General features: G+C 41.3%; 1 protein-coding gene across 4 annotated transcripts in view; it reads right to left on the minus strand.

The window, feature by feature from the left end:
- The window catches only part of SIPA1L2 (signal induced proliferation associated 1 like 2), a 364,597-nt gene that overhangs the window by 131,368 nt on the left and 213,277 nt on the right, over nt 1-19,952 (minus strand). For all 4 annotated transcript variants that reach the window (XM_075203505.1, XM_075203506.1, XM_075203503.1 and 1 more), the window contains one exon: nt 5,514-5,893. In XM_075203505.1, the coding sequence (XP_075059606.1) occupies nt 5,514-5,893 (380 nt within the window). The remainder of the gene's footprint in view (nt 1-5,513; nt 5,894-19,952) is intronic.

The following is a 19,952-nucleotide window of genomic DNA, read 5'->3' on the forward strand; positions in this document are numbered from 1 at the left end:
GGATATACACACTCAATACGCTGTCACCATTTGGACTAAATGAAGGCTTTGAAGTGGCTCCTTTTTTATAACTTTGTTAACTTTTTAACTATTTTTATGTAATATGTACCTTTTAATTAGCTCCTAGATTATTCCATTAATCAACTGTGTTACTACTGTATTGTATGAGGCTAGTTATGGCTCTTTTGAATGTTCAGTTTGTCCTATGTTATGTTTTTTGTTTACATAGCGTGATAACGCTGTCTGTAGTATGTACTGTGTTCGCTATGTGGCTTATTGCTGATTGTGATCCATATGATTTGTATGTGCTATTGTTTGATTTACAGAATCTCTGCAGTTGCGCAGATGAGGATGCCGGTGGTTGGGTCACGGAGCATGTTCATGTGCCCCACTTCCGGTTCTCAGTGCGCATGCGCGAAGTAGCGCGATATATTTTTATATGCATATTTTCTTTATATTATGCCTACTATTTGCACTTTATGCATCTAAAGGCGGTTGTTTATCTGACTGGCAGTATGTTGCCTGGGCAATACATTCGTACATTAGAATGTTTTCACTATGCATTTGTGCCTAATAAAATCGCTGGCAGATGAGTTCTGCACATGCGCAAAGGCCTCTCTTCCGGTTTCGAGTGCGCACGCGCAAAATGGCGCTAGGCACTATATATAGAGACGCTGTTTTGGACAGCTATACTTGTGTTTGCTCCTGATGAAGTCTGTTTTACAGACGAAACGCGTTGAGTATTTGCTGCTACACTACCATCACTGATCAGATAGGCTTGTCATCTGCTTCTGGATGTGTAAGTTACTACTTTTTTAATAAAACTTGAACTTTTTGGATACTACATCTGTGTCCTTTCGTGTATTGAGGTAACCAATTGGATAATCAAGGTTGGCTGAAGATTGATTCTACCCTCACAGTCCATTGGAAAATTCTACAGATAAGCCATATAATCTCTGGCTTCTGGTACGCATATACCTTCATTGGTGTGACCTGTATATATATACATTTTCCTGATTGTTATCTGGTTCTGTGTGATCTCTTCATTGTATGAACTAATCACATTTACCCTAGACACTGTTGATATCCACATGGTGGGAAGCTCTGACTTATCCATTCCTGGTGGTTTGGTTCCTTCTTTGAATTTTTTCACTTGGCCAAATTAACTCGCCATACTACACTATTGTGCGCCTCCTCTTATTTTATTTCTAGATCTATCCCTGCTACACCGCTTGGTACAGAGGATTGGCAGCCGCCCGCACAGGGGAAGTGTCATTTAAGAAGGACTCATTTCAAGACATTGGACTCTAATATTTACTGGTGCAGTGTCATAGCGCCATTTGTATCTATTTGTGTTATATATATATATATATATATATATATATATATGTGTGTGTGTATGTATGTATGTATGTATAATATATATATATATTATACATACATACATACATACACACACACATATATATATATTTATATAATTATATATAGTGTGTGTATAGTATATATATACATGCATATATATATATATATATATATATATACTATATGTATATGTGTGTATATATATATATATATATATATATATATACACACAAGTTAACCCGTGCATGATACTCATGCATTCTAGTCAAATCAAGCTACTTAAGGTATTAAAAAGGTTCTTGTCATGCATTTGGGCCTAGCCCAGGCCTCCTCCTCCTCAGAGCGTTACTTCCCGACGCAAGCGCCCTTTTTTAACGTGGTTTTGAGCACATGTCACCACCTCATCATTTTTCTCCATCACCTCATCCTTCATCTTCATCGCCACATCCTTCATCAAGCTACTTAAGGTGTTAAAAACTCCCCACTGTCACCCCCGGCAACCACCAACCACTCCCAACTGTCACTTCTCCTTCAAGAAATATATAGGTCAATGTATAACTCTGCCCAGCAGGTGGCGCTGCAGCTTGTTTTTTTTTTTTCACACATGCCACTAGACATTTATATAGTAGATATATTATATATAGTGTGTGTATGAACATACATTCGTGTGTGTGCACATTTAATTGCTGTTTCATTTGTCAATGTATAAACTTTATCTCATCGTTGGCAATTTGGCTAGTGAATTGTATACTACTGGTTTAATATATTACTGTAGTTGCATATTATAACAGCAGTCATAGTCAATGGTATGTTTAATGGGATATCGCCAAGGATCTTACAGATGTTAGCAATCTCAATGTGGCAAACGTTTCTTAAACATCTTTCCCTTACACTACACTACAACTATATTTCCAGAATGCTGAGTTTTTGTTGAATAGCCTTTCATGTCTAGTAACATTTTTGAGACTTAACATTACAATGTCCTTTTGGTAAGAGTATCTGGTGCTGAATCAACAGCTGTCCTCTCTGTATATATATAGAAGTGTAATCTCTGATATAAATGATTATAAATCCGATTGCATCCTTTTAAGAGCTACTCTTCCCTTTCAGTGGAATAAAGTTTTTTTTAACTTCTTATCATTATACTAACCGTTCTTTGGATTCCATCAACTAACCATTCTTTGGATTCCATCCCCATGCGCTTGGTCCACCAATGTATGTGTCTTCCACTATACACACTATATTATGACTTTTAATAACAGTTACAATTTCTACTTAACTTTTTGTTCTTAATCTTTCCCACTACTATTAATATTATTATCTTTTATTTATAAAGTGCCAGCCTATGCAACATTGTACATTGGGGGAGCATGACACAAACACATCATACCCAATAACAAACAGAAGGTAAAAATAGAGCTGTCTAAAGCAGCTTACAATCTATGAGGTGTGGGGAACACTTGATACATGAGGTAATGGAACAACACTTGTAGTTCTGTTGGGAATAATAAAACAAACAAGTTTGTGAAAGCCACAAAGCCACCATCTGCAAGCAGCCCAACACAATGATAAGAAAATTCATAGTACCAACAGTGGCACTTGCCAAAATGCACCACTATTATAATTTACTGTAGCATTATAAATATTAATCAACTGGCCTACCATAACGGTGAATTAACTTACATATCACTGATTAGAACTTATAACTTAAGAACCCGGAAAGGTATTGGATGTTTAACAACTGAACTGGAATAACAACATACTTTATATATGTATGAAAACTAAAAGTAACAGTGTTTATTTCTGCACACAGCCACAGTAGAATGCCCGGCTGTACTTAAGCTATACATGCACATACACACTCTGGCTAATATACACTCCACTTCAGAGTCAAAATAAATGTTGTATAATTCATTACACAAGTAAACAAATTGCATATTTAGTAACAGCATGGTAAAATATATAAGCATTCTGCATATGGACGAAGAGATAGTAGCATTATTAACATAGAAGGGTCATCATATGGTATATAGAAAATAAATAGGGCCTGATTCATTAAGGCACGCAAAACAAATGTATGGAGTGGATGTAAAGATATGTCTTTTGATGAAAACAGGTCTAGGTCATAGTTGCCAACATTGGCAACTTGTGTCCCTGGAGGTCCGGGAGACAGGTGGGTATGTGGGGACGGGGCTCGAAGAATCGCATCATTAGCCCAGCCCCGAAAGCTGTCATCACGTTTTTCGGCCAATAAAAATAAGGGGCTGGGCCACGATGATGCGTACACGGCACCACTAAGCCCCACCCCCTCTGTTTTATTTGCAGAGCCGGCCGGGAATCGGGAGAATTGCCTGCTCTCCCGGGAGGACTCCCAGAAATTTGGGAGTCTCCCAGACATTGCGGGGAGACTAGGCAACTATGGTCTAGGTCCACTGCTCTAACAGACAATATACTGCAGGATACGTCCCAAACATATGTGGAATATAAAGTCACAAAAGAATACACACACAAAAAAAAAAAAAAAAAATGTCACTTGTTAATAATATAGGGCCTGATTCATTAAGGAAAGTACTCAATATTTTTACTTAAGTTTTCTCCTGGACAAAACCACGTTACAATGCAAGGGGTGCAAACTGTTTTTTTCATTTTGCACAGTTAAATACTGGCTTTTTTTTCCTAGATCAACTATAAATTTCAGTGTATGAATAAGCTATCAAGTATTTGTGTGCTACATAAAAAAAAACAGCCAGTATTTAACTTATGTGCAAAAGAATAAGCTAATTTTCGCCCCCCTGCATTGTAACATGATTTTGTCCAGAAAACTTAAGCAAGAAAACTTACTGAAATTCTTGCTTAAGTTCCTTAATGAATCAGGCCCATAGTCACTAATGACAAAACATTAAATTAAATAAAGTTTTCTTTTCCATTTTCAATAAAATACATTTAGTAGGATAAATGTCTACTGTATATAAAATGCATTTTAATAGTTGCTCCAGATTGCAGACGCTCTAGATTGTATACATGAATATCAATACTTTAACTTAGCACTTACACCTGATACAGCAGAAAAACACGTACCTTTGTGAAGCACAAAGCTTGAATCGGACGCTGTTGCGTGCACTCAAGCTTGGCACGTCCTTACTGTACAATGGATACGTGCAAATGCCCATTCCCTTCTCCGTTTCGACCATGATATTGTAGGCTATAGTAAGGGTGCTTTGCACTCGAAGATGAATTGGACTTTACTGCGTTCTCTGGTGTAGTGTTAGTTTCTGGGCATGCGCAGAGCTATTTTACGCAAAATACGGTACATATTGGCATTTACGTTCCCTAATGACTGAGGCCCATGATGTTTAATATCTGCCTGGAGAGTTGGTCTTATAACTTGGGAATTGTCACTGACTTTGGCTAAAGGTAACACCTCCTTCCATCCTTAATAAGGAAACAAATTCTTTATCTATACTTTTTTTATATCTTTGAAAAGAACTGTGAAATGTTATTGTTTTATAGCTTACCTCGAGGATGGAAAATGCTTGACTGTGTAAGCAATTCTGTTATATTTCTCCTTTTAGAGGTATACATTTCAAGCTGTCATGTATAAACACTGTACCATTCAGAAAAAAAGATAAAAACTTGAATAAATTGAATCACTGATGCTGCAGCCAAATTCACAAGTCTTTCTTAGGGAATAACTGTTGATTGACTGTCAGTGTTGGATAGCAGTGTGATGAGTCTGAGAGCACTAGGTGTTATTTCTTCACATCAATGTATAGTAAAGGGTGTGAGATGTTCTGGGGTGTGATTGCACTTGATTTGTAATGTATGTAAAAGGTTATAGAGTAAAAATGAATGGCAAAAGTGATTAACCCCCTATCAATTTTCCTACTCTCACATGTGCCAAGAGTGTGTAGACAGCAAACACTTTTAATGTTTTATATTGAATTTGATTTTTCAAGGGAACAAATGTGATTTTCAAATGTGTGATATTTCCTCTTAAACTGAAATGAAAACACAGGAGTCTGAGTTTTAGTTTCCTCTTCTGACTTCTGTCCTGCAATGCATATTACAAACTACAGGACAACATAAAAAGAGACATAACATAGTGAAGATCTACAGATGTGCAAAGTAGCGTATATATTAAACTATACCTGGAATGTGAAGATAACTCACTAAGATCTCCTATGCTTCCAACAGTTGCCCTGCTGGCCGGGTAGCTGTGAACAGAATATATGTTTCTACGACTGTCATCTGGTGTTTCTTCTGAAGTGTTGTTCCAATGCATCATTTGTTCTGCTCTGTTGTGCGATACAGATCTGCTGTTTGTATGAAGGGCAGTGGCTATGACTTGCGCAGGCATACTGCATGGTGCTGTATCAAACCCACTGTCTGTTGAGGCTCCTTTAATATATGTTAGTCCAAGTAACTCAGGGTCCATTAGGTCTCCAGAGCCAAAATGTTTTTCATCGCTATTACTTGATGCACTGCTGGAAACCGTATTACTGCTTGAATGGCTTGAACAACTTTTAATCTGAAATATTTACAGAAAAAATGCAAGTAATGAAAATTATATGCAAATGATTGTGAAAGTTTAATATTGAAAACCAATGTCCACCTGTTTTATGGTTAAAATAATCCCAGCGGTATCATTTAGAGTTGTATCCGTTTTCTGTCTCATGGACATTTCTTAGTCTTGCAACTCTGCTGTCTCTGTTAATTCCTATGGTGCATTTGTCAAACCAACATTGTTCCAGTCTATCACAATACAGATTTGCCATCAGGATATTGCTTAGGACAGCTGAGCTGGAAAACTCATAACTCAAGACTTGATTGCGCACTTCCAAAGTGCAACTAGTATTTTCTTAATAACATTATGGTGTTATCTTATTAAGGGTAAGTATATACCCATACAGCACAGTGACATTAACTGCACATTATACCCTGGTCCAAACCCCATAATGTGAAATACAGCACCCTTTTCCCCAACATGTTTGTCAGCTCTGCTGGAAAATACACTATAATAATAATAATAATAATAATAATAATAAAAAATATTACACAATTTTTAGTTCAAAACATTTAAAATGGTTGACAGAAAAGCTGAAATTGGGTGGCTAGTATGTACAAATCCAAAATTAGTTAGCTATTATTGCAGATCCCTCCCCCATGATGAGCTGACAGCTCAGATGACTCTTGCACAGAGCAGAACGAGGTCCCAGAAGTGTTGAGCTTGATAGGCCCAGGCTTACACTCCCAGGTTTACTACAGTTTAGGAAAATAAGAAAGATCGATAAAATTATCTCTGAAAGTCTAGTATGTTAATGCCATGTGATGAAACAATATGAACATTTAAATATGAACACTGCTCTTCAGGAAACAATTGCTTGACTGTTTAACATGTCATGTAAAAAAATAACAATAGGCAGGAAGTGTAAAAGAGTACTATTTTGGTGGTATATCTATGGGCTTCAATAGGCTGGCAAATGTGTTGAAACTCATTTAATAACGTAATTTATGACTATTACCGTCAACCAAGTCCTCTTAAAGGTAGTTCTGATTTAACCTAAGAAATATAAAAACTGCACACAAGATAAAGCTTCATTTAAAATGCTTTGCATTCTTAATTAACATTTTAATTGTAAAACTCATATATATTCTAAAACAGTATACAGTGTACATCATATAAACTCAACAGGTTTCGTATGCTCTATTAACATGGGTGGAATAGCATAGATGTTCATACATTTTTGCCTGTTTTATAAATATGCAAGTTATTGTGTGTGTTTTGACCAGCTATTGTGTGGTGTATGGGTATGTGTGCTGTGGGGAGCAGTGGTGGGAACGAGAGATAGACCTTTAGGTTAGACTCCATTTTAAGCATTCAAAACACATTTCGCTCTTCCATCCATTTCACATCTCACACTATAAACTTCTATTTATCTCACATATAAATTTCTACCATTTATTCAGTCATTACTCACTATCCACATTACATTCACATGGAAATTTCTAGTATCGCAGCAAAGACATTATTTACCTCACACAGGAGCCATTTTTTCTAATCATGTTGATCACATTAGTTTACAATGGCAGCCATCTTGCAGGCATGGATGGATTAGATCAACCTCTATTGTAAGAAACTCAGCCAGCTCTAAACACATTGTATATCACCTTGCTTCCATATTAACTACTTCAACTTCTCCAGCAATATACTGCATTATTTCAAAATTCAGATTACAAACGACTTTATCATTCCACAATCCATTCCAAGCATCACAGGAACTCCAGAACTCACATTTTAAACCAAAGACAAACAAACTCTATATATTCCATTCAAACACCATAATCCTATCTCACTGTATCTCATAAAACAAATGTTCAGCACAGTCCCACAACTGCACCACACTGCAGGAGCTAACACATTGTTAGCCATCTTACTACTACATCCAGCCACACTGCTCAACCACAGTGCCACCTCAAATGTATACAATTCCTATCCATGAAACCTCAATCCACAAAGTCACATATTAATCTTCAATCTCCATCAAAGCTACAACATAAACAAAACCTAACAAGCCAGCATTATAAACTTTACCATACATATTCCAATCAATGTAATAACACAAAACTATGAAACATATTACACACATCACATTGTCTTACCAACTCTATTCCTAGCATTGCAACACTATTGCACGACATGCAGTTACACATTTTCCATTCACCTTCCATTCAAATACACTATAATCCATTTTCACACAATAACCATCTGCAAATCAACAGAAAACAAAACTATATATATATCCAGATTCAATCACCTTCCATTCAAACTCCATTATAAACTATTTTTCATACTAGCCAGCCTTTAATCTAAATTGCTTCCAGTGTCACTTCACATAAACACAAACCTCCATTCCATTGAACTTACAGGGCCTGAGTCAATAAGGAGAATAAAGCATAAAAAAGGAGTAACGTTGCACCTGGGCAAATCCAGGTTGCATTGGAGGGGAGTGTGGGGGGGGGGGCAAACTTAAAATATGTGGACATGTTTATAGTTGCTGTAGGGCATGTCCTATATCAACTTTAAGTTTCAGGGTACAAATAAAGCTATCAAGTATTTGTGTGCTACATGAAAAATAGCCAGTATTTTCCTTACATGCAAAATAATAAACTAATTTCCACCCATTTCATTGTAATATGATTTATCCAGTAGAAAAATTACTCCTTTTTTTTGCTTTGCTCTCCTTAATGACTCAGGCCCAAAGTTTCCAGCAGCTGAGAGCCGTGTGTCTTACCAGGGTCAAAGCAGGGAAGAAAAGACTCCAGTTTCTTTTGTTAAAACCTGTTTTTCTAATTACGGTGGGGACTATGTACATAGTCACCTCTCTGATTCAAGCATGGTAGAATCTGATATATTAGAAAATGGAATATCCTTATCAGGAAGGCAGTGGTATATCATACTACAGCCCACGAGTGTGATAGGGTGCATCACGGTCCTAAACTCGGTAATAAATGAAAATAATCAATTGATAGGTCTGCTAATTTTTCTTCCAATATGTCACGTATTAATATGCTGGCTAAACTGAGAATACAGCTGTATGTAATCAAGTGCAATCTTGCATTCTATCATATTCTTGTGGCTAAACTCTGTTAAGACATAAAAGCTGTGTGAGCACAAATTCATCTATACTTCAGCAAGATTTAAGAATTAACCTTAGATGGTCTGGGAATGTTACAGTTCCTTATGTCTTTAGATAAATCACTTAAATAGACTTTTACAACAAAAACCTACTTTTAACTACTGCTATATTGCGTAGGACCAGAAGATATTTGGGCATCTACTGGTAAATCCAATAAATCAGATATATATCTATCCAAGTTGATTGGGATTGCCAAATTATCATATACATGGGGAATGGTTTAAAGCTCTTTACCACAATTTTCAATGTATCCGATGATGTATCTGAACTGCATAAAAAGTGAAGGGCTGTTGTGAAATCCATGTTACAGTTAGGTTCACTGGGTTTATCATACACTACTATTTCTTGTAAATGTGTATGCAAATAGATTCAGTACAGGTAGTGGGCACAAAAACGTAAGCATCAAAATTACTTCACTATATAGGGCAAACATATTTGTCAGCACCAGGAAAAACTTTTGTATCCAAATTATTATCTCTCAGAAACCAGTTAGATAAAAAAAAATAATCCCATTTTTTTTCCCATGCTCTATGTACGGCGTTTCGGACACTTAGTGGCGCCTTACAAATAAACAATAAAAATGAAATAAATGCTGAATTGGGTTCAGATTTGATGACTGAAAAAGTTCATGTGATCAGACATGCTCTGTGAAATGGAACACTGTAATCCTGCAGTTGAAAAATGGATTTGAAATAGAGGAAGTCAGAATGAGAGCCCGTGACCATAGCTTGTGCTAGAGCATTTTTGTAGGTAGCGGGTCAGTTTGGAATGCCAGGGTTGTGTGGTGGACCATTGAATGCTAAGAGTGACAGTCATGACAGTGGAGTCCGGAGAAGAGGTGAGTGTGCAGGTGTACAAGGAGATGGGTAGGAGTTAGTGGAGATGGGGGAGAGAAGACAGTACACAGAGGAGGAGAAAGTGGAACGGTCAAGGGCGTCAAACTTGCGCTTGTTGAGAATAGCCTAGGAAGAGGGGGGAGGTGACAAGATAGGGAGAGTCTAAAGTAGAGTAGATGATAGATAGAGAGAAGGAAGAGGAAGTTGGTAAAGTCCGAGATAGCACAATGGTGGAAAAAAGACGAACTCAAGAGAGTGGCCACTACAGTGTGAGGAGGTCCACTCAGAAATACAATAAACAAATATTAAGGAAATTAAATACAAACATCTGTTGTTTTGCCCCTTTACAAATCAAATGTAAATATTTTTTCTGCATTATTCAAAATGAAAAATCAATGAAGTAATGAAAATAAATGGCCATAACTTAAAATAATACAACTGTGACTGCTTAAGTACTATTAGCTGGATGGCAATATACAATCAGCAATTCACAAGTGGATAGATAGTGTTACTGATCGTCGCCATCATCAACGCGTATCATTGCACCAGTCAATAGAGCACCTGTCCCTAAAAGGCATATCTCTTGAGATGCTTGCCTGCCCCATTATAACTTTCGCTAACATGAACAGTGTGGTGATTAGCTGTCTGATAAGTTTATGGGCCTTCCCTGCCAGGTCCAAGCCAAAAACACACCTTTGGAGAGTAGGGGGCGTGGGATTTTTCCAATAGGCAGCTAGTTGACAGGCAGCTGCACTGATTATATGCCGGAGGAGCTTATGGGTATGTGTTGGGAGGTCTGGGAGAGGCAGGGGCAATAACACATACTTAGGATCGGAGGGTACGGGAGTGTCAAGAACTGCTGTAGCTAATGTGAGAACCTCTGTCCAGTACGGGCGCAGTTTGGGGCAGTCCCACCAAATATGTATAAAGGTGCCAATGTGACCACAGTTTCTCCAACAAGTAGGACTTGTTTGTGGGTATATAGTGTGAAACCTATAAGGAACATAATACCATCTATGAAGCAATTTATTAGCGTTTTCTTTAATACGGACATTTATGCAACAACGCGCTGTCCACTCGTAAATTTCTGACCATTCTTCTGGATCTAGATACGCTCCCAAGTCCGCCTCCCACTGCGTCTGGAATCGGTCTCTGACCTCTGTGGAAATGGGAAGTAAAGCATTGTACAGCGTGGAAATAAGACCCTTTGAAGATGGTCCTTATAGGCATAAATTCTCAAACACAATGGGAGACCTAGAGGATAACTGAACCCTGACCTTTGGGTGATAATGTCTAATTTGCACGTATAGATGAAACTGTCCCATCGCAAACCCGCACCGGTCCGCTAATTCTGAAAACTGAGGGAATGTTAGAGTCCCAGTGATGTGATTTAGCAGCAATTTACCTTCCCCTGCACATTTTGTGTACATAGGACGCGATAGGCCAGGTGTAAAGGCTGGATTCGACATAAGAGGTATCAGTATTGGAGGTGCAGGAGAAAGAGATGCCATTCTATTACATCGGGACCAGATTGAGAGGGAGAGGGCTATTACTGGGTGGACTCGAGAAGGGGATGGGTGCTGTGCAGCTGGAAGCCAAAGAGTAGAAAAAAATCGATGGGCCTCCTAGTAAATCTGTTTCTATATCAACCTGGTTCCAGGCGGGGAGTGCCATTGAACACTTTGAGCTAAGCGTGCCGCATAGTAATAATTGCGAAGACTGGGTATGCCGAGGCCACCTGCCATGGGAAGGCGTTGTAGAATACGAGCAGAGATCCTGGGTCTCTTGTTTGACCAAATGAATCGCATAATGGAAGTTTGCAATGTTTTTAGGGTAGAGGGAGGAATTCTGATAGGAAGGGTATAGAAAAGGTAAAGCAGCCTGGGAAGCGAATTCATCTTCACTGATGAAATACACCCCAACCAAGATATCATTAGTTTGTCCCAAGTGATCATGTCTTTTTTAAGACAAGCTATAAGCTGAGGGTAGTTTGCTTGGTAGAGGTCTTCTACTTTTCTGGTAATTGCTATACCCAGGTATTTAATACCTGGGTATAGCAATCCAGTGAAAAGGAAAGTTTAGCTCTAAGAGCTGCTTTAACTTAGGTGGGATATTGAGATCCAGGATATCTGTCTTAGCCGTATTGACCTTAAAATTCGAGACTATAGAAAAATTATCGAGTTCCTATAATAGGTTGAGTAGTGACGTTAGGGGATTGGTAATGGTAAGGAGGATATCATCTGCGTAAAGCGCAATCTTATAGATGCTGAAGGGTAGCTGTATGCCAGAGATATTAGGATTTTGACGTATTTTTATGGCAAAGGCTCTTTGATTAGCGCAAACAGAAGTGGGGAGAGGGGGCAACCTTGTTGTGTTCCATTTTGAATTTGAAAAGATGGGGAGGAACACCTGTTCACCTGGACAGAAGCAGTTGGGTTGGCATATAAGGCAGAGACCCCTTTAAGAAAGCGATCTTTGAAGCCATAAGCTGAGAGGGTTTTCATCATGAAGGGCCAGCCAACGCGGTCAAATGCCTTTTCAGCATTGAGGGACAAGAGAAGGGAGGACAATTTACATTCATTAATATGCTGGATGAGATCTAAAGTCCGTCTGGTGTTGTCTGCAGCCTGCCGGCCTGGGACAAATCCAACCTGATCGGGGTGTACTAAATTCGGGAGGACATTGTTTATTCTATTCGCGAGGACTTTGGCATAAATTTAAAATCCACATTAAGTAAAGATATGGGGCGGTAGCTACTACAAAGAGAGAGGTCTTTAACCTCTTTCGGTATAACAGTGATCCGGGCTCGGGTCGTAGCCAGATCAAAGGGGGCCCCATCGAAGATAGAGTTAAACCAAGTAGTTAGCTTTGGACTGAGAATCCCTGCAAATTTTTTGGAATTCTTGGCAGGGAGGCCATCCAGATCCGGAGCCGAGGCTACCTTCATAGCAAGGCTGCAGTAGTTTCTTCGATTGTTATATCAGAACCGAGAAATTGAATCTCTGAGTCAGATAGTTATGGGAGATGGCAGGAGTGCGGATAGGCATTTATTTTGCAATCTAGGTCAGGGGGCGGTGGGTTTGATGCATTCAAGTTGTATAGTGAAGAATAAAATGCCTGAAATTCTTTCAATGTAGGGTTTGGATTGTATGTTAACTGCCCTTGAGAATTTTTAATAGATGAAATCACGTCACGTGTGCGCCTCTGATGGAGTTTCTGGGCTAGTAGGGAGTCCACCTTGTCGCCTTTTTCATAGAAGAGCTGCTGGGTCCATTTAAGGGTACAGGCTGTTTTTTGGGACAAGACCGCGTCGAGATCTTTGCCAGAATTTTAACATCCGTGGTCAGTAGAGACATGGGCTTTGAGAAGTCTGGCAACAAGGGATTGTTGAAAAAAGAAAGGTTCTTTCCACTCTAAGGCCAGGACATCCTCGTAAAATCTAACTCAACTATATAAAGAGGTTTGATATGAGGGGGCGCTCTCACTAACTGAAAATATGACTCAAAAACAAAAATGGTGACACAAGACACCTGAAAGAAGTTGGTTCATGAGGCACTCCAGTCCATTCTCTATATGTAAAAACAGTTTATTGATATTAAATTAAAAAAGCCTATATTCAGGTATCAAAAAAAGTCGGCGAATTATTAAAAAAAAAAGAGAAGTGATAAGGTATAGAAATTATGTGAAGTAGATAATTAAAAAGAACCCTTCCGGGAGGCCGGTCAAAAAATTATTTAGTGGATACAGAGATATGTCCACTATTATGCTATGTCACAGTGATTTCACATATTAATTAATGTGCTGTATTTATCATACATTATCATTGTACATGTATAGAGAATGGACTGGAGTGCCTCATAAACCAACTTCTTTCAGGTGTCTTGTGTCACCATTTTTGTTTTAGAACAAGGGATTGTTCCCTGACTTTGGTATTAGAGCTATGAGGGCTTCAGACATAGATGGAGACACAGAGTCATAATGGCTCTTAAATGTATCCAAAAAAAAAAGGGAAATAATTACCAGATGCTTTTTATACAGCTCAACAGGAACCCTGTTTACACCTGGAGCCTGCCTATTAGGAAAGGAGAAAATAGCATTTATATCTCTCCTCAACTGTGCTTAATGAGTCCAAAAACTCTCTGCTAGCAAGGCTCAGCCTAGGCCGGGAAAAAGCTCCAAAGTATGTCTTTGAAATAATCATAAAATGTCTTAGCTATCTCTGCAGCTGAAATTCTTATGCACCCAACGTATTTGCAACCCCTGCAATCAGAGTCACCGCTCTTACAGACATGCCAAATACGCCAGAAACCTGTCACACTTGTAAGACTCAAAGTATTGAGCATGTTTAACGCAGGATAATGTACATGTCCAGAAGATAGTCTGACCACTCCCTCTGTGCCTCCAACTAGGTCTGCCTATTACCCGTCATACAAGAGGTAAGATATATCTCAGTGGTGGGGAACTTTTCATGTTGGTTTGCCGCATTAATAGAGCTGTAGTCAAATAAGGCCGCATTCAAGAAAGTTCAATTAGATATACTTAAAAATGTACATTATTTTGTAAAAATATAACTATTACTACTTATTTAGAATGTACGCTCTTTCAAGCAGGGCCTCCTCTCCTCCTGTTCTCCACCACCTTAACTCTGCTCTCCAGCTCCTTGTCTCCTCCGTGAGGTCCTCCTGCCCTTCTACCCCTCTAGCTACCCTGCTGGGGGCTCTCACCTCTCATCTAGCTGTTCATTGAGCTTCCGAGTTACTGTGCTTTTTCGTTAACTGTACCGTGCTTTCTCACCCTGTATCGTGTTTCTGTCTGTCCCTGTACGGCACTACGGATACCTAGTGGCGCCTTATAAATAAAAATGTATAATAATAACAATAATAACTTACTTCTTAAAAATAATACAATTTCTTAATTGTAAAGTTAAACTTTAATTACATTTAATGTTGTGTCTGCTTTTTATTGGAATGCATTTGAATATTTGGGCATAGTTTCAGCTGATCCTCTAGATGGGTATCAGTCACTTGTGACCTTAAGGGCATCTTGATTTGAATTAGGTAGAAGAATGTAGATTTGCATCAATAAGTATGTCATGCACCACCCCCCCTGTTTTTCCGCTGTAATGGACAGCCGCCCGGTAGTTCCGGCCAGGGGCGTCCTGCTGCTAAGCAACAGGAATGCAGCTTCCCCGGTTGAAGCTTGGAGGTTGAGTATGGCTATCTACTTACAACCTCAGACTCTGAGTTCCCTCAATAAAATTAGTTCCACGCTTTAATGGTCCCTTTCCCATCTCCCAGGTCATTAGTGTCGTCTCTAATAAGCTTTATTTACCTCCTTCCTTCAACATCCATTACTTCTTCCACATCTCATTACTGGTCATCAATGAATTCTTCAGAGAACCCGCTATTCCCCCTCCTATCAAGACTTCTCTTGGTGGCGAATATGAGGTTGAGAGTATATATATATATAAGGTTTGTTCTTTTTGAGGCAAAAGCCAGTTCCTTGTGCATTGGAAGGGGTATGGTCAGGCCCGGCACTCCCATTAGGCAAGGTTAGGCACTTGCCTAGGGCGCCGGGCTCTGGAAGGCGCCTGGAGGACGCCACAGATTAAAAATGTCTTTAAAACTGTGCGGCGACCGCTGACCATACCTTTCACGGCCGCCGCACAGCTTCAGATACATCCACAGGGAGGGGGGGGACTATTGATCATCACCACCGCCGCCTCTCTGCTCCGTCTCTTCCCCTCCACTCACTGACTGTCGGGCCGTGACATCATCATCATGGCCTGACAGTGTCAGTGAGTGGAGGGGAGCAGACGGAGCAGAGAGGAGGCAAGTTAAGGTAAGGAAAGACGGGGTGGGGGCGCCGATTCTGAAAATGGGGCGGGGGGCGCCGATTTTGAAAATGTGCCTAGGGCGCCATGGTCCCTAGTACCGGCCCTGGCTATGGTCCCGAGGAGAGATCCTGGGTAGACGAAAGTGACCCTCGTGCTCCTTGTCTCCTTGCCAAATTTCTGAGTAGATCCAGTCCTTCTCTGGGGGGAGAGAAGGGGAGGGGGTACTGTCAGACACCGTCCCCGCTGTTCTTCCGCGGAGCGGGGACAGACCCCTAGTAGTTCAGGCTGGGGGCGTCCTTTCGTTAAGCAACAGGAACGCAGCGTCCCCAGACGTACTCCCGCCATCGGGCACATGCGCAGTAACACGTCCCATTGCTAGGCATCGGGACGCTTCCATTATTGTGGCGGTCAGTGCGGCTGACCGCCCCTCACCTTCTCCTATCACCCCAGTTGCCTCTATTTAAAATCTGCTCTGGCAAAATTAGCCTGCCAGAGTATCAGGTCTACTGTCTCCAGCATTAATTATATAGATTTATTGCCTCCTTTGGTTTGACCTGGCTTCCTTGACTATTCTCTGGATTGTTCCCATTATCTCCTATTGTTGTTGACCCCGGCTGCATGACTATTCTTCTGGATCATCGCTATTCCTGTCTGATTATTGTGACCTCAGCCTGTTTGATCTCTTTGTGGATCTACCTTTGGTACTGTCTCTTCCTGGATTTTCCTTGTCCTTCCTTGGACCTTCTGTGCTTGCTACACGCCTTGACCTTCTGACTTGTCCTCCCTTTGGAACAGTCTCTTCCTGATTGGCTTGACACGGACCATTCTGACCCTTCTCTATCTCTACGCTGGTAACTGTCTTGGAGGACCTTGACCTTTGTACCATTTGCAGCTAAGCCAAAACCTCCTTGCGGGGGGTCCCAGGTGAACACCAGGGGTACGTTAGACTCCACACCTTCTTGTTCAGTAGCGTAAATACCAGTTAGTGATTCCAGTGTTTCTACGGTCTATTATGAGTCTGACAAAGTGGTTGAAAAGCAAGAAAGTATTTTTCAGGCATGTTGCCAAAGGCATGGGTATTCTACTACATTTTTCCATATTTCAATTGGATCTTTCTTAGCATCAAATAATCACATTAGAATGTCATCTACTAAGAGCTTATTCAATTCCATCTGTAGTTTTCTAGGTGCTTTCGTGACATAAACTAGGTGAGGTTGAAATGCTAATTTGACCGTGATGTTATGTGTTAGGAACCCCGCTAGCCGGCACAACACAACCCGGAGTCTACTCTACCAGTCAGGTATTCACTGGAGCCCCTGATGGTGGGGACAGACTGGGCTGCAGACTGGCAGAGGGTCGTGAAGTGTGCACCGGCTAGGGAGAACCCAGGCCAGCGGAGTGGAGTCCAAGCAGAGGTCAGAGGCCGGCAGCAGACAATGGAATCAAGGAACAAGCTAAGGTCAGAGGTCACAAGCAGACAGGGAGGTAAGTATTCAAGCCAGAGGTCAGGGTCACGAGATTCACAAGCAGGGTCCAAATTCAAGCCAAGGGTCATACACGGGTAAGCAGTAACAGGGTCCAATAGACAGGAACAAGCAGGGAGCAGGCTAGCAGACTGGATACAGAACTATAACCGGCAATGAGGCAGCAGACCTCATTGCCTTAAATACCCAGCTGAACCAATCACAGGTTGAACACACTCCTGCAGGTTAATAAAGCAGTAACCAGCAGAGCCAATCAGGGCTTGCCCCTGGCCTGCACTGTTGCAGGCTAATGCCTGTAATTGCCTCCCATAATCAGCCCGTATTAATTAGCCCACAGGCTGTAGAATGAACGCTGCGCCCGGCCTCCTCTTATTGCCGGGACGCAGCGCTGAAGCATCTCCTAGTTGCTCCGGCAACGGCCGGGTTATGGCCGGAAATTAGGTCCCGGTCGCCATAGCGATGGCCGGGCGCGGGTGAGTGAGTCGCGGCGGCTGGGCACCGCCGCGGCTCGTAACAGTACCCCCCCTTGAGGAGGGGTCGAGGGACCCGACATCCAGGTTTTCTAGGGAATTTTTTTAAAAACTCCTTCAGTTTCTTTGGGGCATGGAGTTGTCTCCGCGGAACCCAAGATCGCTCTTCCAATCCGCGATTCCTCCATTGTACAAGGAAATGTACCTGTCCTTGAACTTTTTTAGAATCAAGGACCTTTTGAATCACAAATTTTTGTGGCCCACTGGAACCTCTCCCAGGCACACTTGAAGACTGGGCTTGACCAGGACATAGTACCAGCTTCAACAGAGAACAATGAAATGTGTTGGGAATTCCTAATGAGCCCGGAATTTTTAACCTAAATGCGACGGGGTTCACCTGTTTGATGATAGGAAATGGCCCGATGAACTTAGGACCCAACTTCTTGCAAGGCTGTCTGAGCCTTATATTTTTTGTAGACAGCCACACTTTCTGGCCAACCTTAAGGGAGCAGGTGGTACGATGTCGATCCGATTTATTTTTTTCCACAAGTGAGGCTTGTCTCAATGATGAGTGTACTTTCTTCCAGATAACTCTGAGATCTCTTGCAGTGGAGCGGATCTCCTGGATACCAACGGACTGGAGTGAATACAGGGAGTTAGATCTGGGGTAAAAACCAGAATTGCAGAAGAACGGAGAGATTTTAGTAGATGAGTGACAGGAATTATTACAGGCAAATTCCGCCCAGGGTAACAAGGAAGACCAATTATCGTGGAACTCCGATGTGTAGCATCGTAGAAACTTTTCTAGGGACTGGTTAACCCTTTCAGTTTGCCCATTTAAATGATGGTGGTATGCGGATGATAAACTGACCTTGATTCCGAGAAGGGTACAGAAGGATCTCCAGAATTGCGCTATAAACTGAGAACCCCCGATCAGAGACGATGTCAGTAGGGAGTCCATGGAGCCTGAAAATATGTTGAATGAATAAAAGAGCCAAATCCCGAGCAGAAGGCAGTTTGGTTAACGGAATGAAATGTGACATTTTGCTGAACCGGTCTACCACGACCCAAATCGTGTTGTGTCCTGCAGAAGGTGGTAAATCCACTACAAAGTCCATAGACAAGTGAGTCCATGGTTTCGCAGGAGGGGCCTAAGGAACTTATTGGCCTACTGGACGGATCCTAGGAACTTTGTTTCTAGCACAAATCTCACATGAGAGGACATGACTCTTGACGTCGGCAGACATGGATGGCCACCAGACCGTGCGGGGAAGGATTTCTAGCGTCTTGTAAATTCCAGGGTGCCCAGCAGCCATACTGCAATGTGCTTCCGCAAGAACCGTCTTTCTTAAGTGGACTGGAACAAAGAGTCGTTGCTCCGGAGTAGCATCTGGGGCTAATCTCTGGAATCTCTGAAGTGTGACACTCAGATCTTGGGTTAACCCGGCATGGATTACGGAAGGAGGAATAATAGGCTCCGGGTTAGTAACAGGAACATGGTGTGCCAGAAAACTCCTGGACAGAGCATCTGCCCGGACATTCTTGGAACCTGGTCTGTAGGTGATCAGGAAATTAAACCGGGTAAAAAATAATGCCCAGCGGGCCTGTCTAGGTTTTAAACGCTTGGCTGACTGTATATATTGCAAGTTCTTGTGGTCGATAATGACAGAGACCTGATGCGAAGCACCCTCCAACCAATGCCGCCACTCCTCGAAGGCCCACTTGATTGCCAATAGTTCTCTATTACCGACGTCGTAGTTGGCTTCCGCTGAAGAGAACTGACGGGAGAAATAGGCACATGGGTGTAGACGATTAGTATGAGGATCCTTCTGTGATAGGATGGCGCCGGCCCCGACGTCCGAGGCATCGACCTCAAGAACAAATGCTTTAGCTGGATCTGGATGTTTAAGGACCTCAGCTGAGATAAAGGCCTTTTTCAGGCTTTCGAATGAGGCTACTGCTTGGGACGACCAATTAGTTGGGTCCATTCCTTTACGGGTCAAAGCGACAATGGGAGCCACAATGTCAGCGAAGTTGTAAATGAACCTTCGATAATTATTGGAGAAGCCCAGAAACCTCTGTACCGCCTTTAGATTGTTGGGTTGTACCCAATCCACAATAGCCTGGTCCTTTTGTTGGATCCATAGAAAATCCCTCAGAAGAGATTACGTAACCTAAAAAGGATACCTTCTGCACCTCAAACTCACACTTTTCCAGCTTGGCGTAGAGGTGGTTTTCTCGCAATTTTCGTAAGACTTGTTTGA

Source organism: Mixophyes fleayi, chromosome 3 (genome assembly GCF_038048845.1).
Source record: "Mixophyes fleayi isolate aMixFle1 chromosome 3, aMixFle1.hap1, whole genome shotgun sequence".
In the NCBI taxonomy this organism is placed as follows: Eukaryota; Metazoa; Chordata; class Amphibia; order Anura; family Limnodynastidae; genus Mixophyes; species Mixophyes fleayi.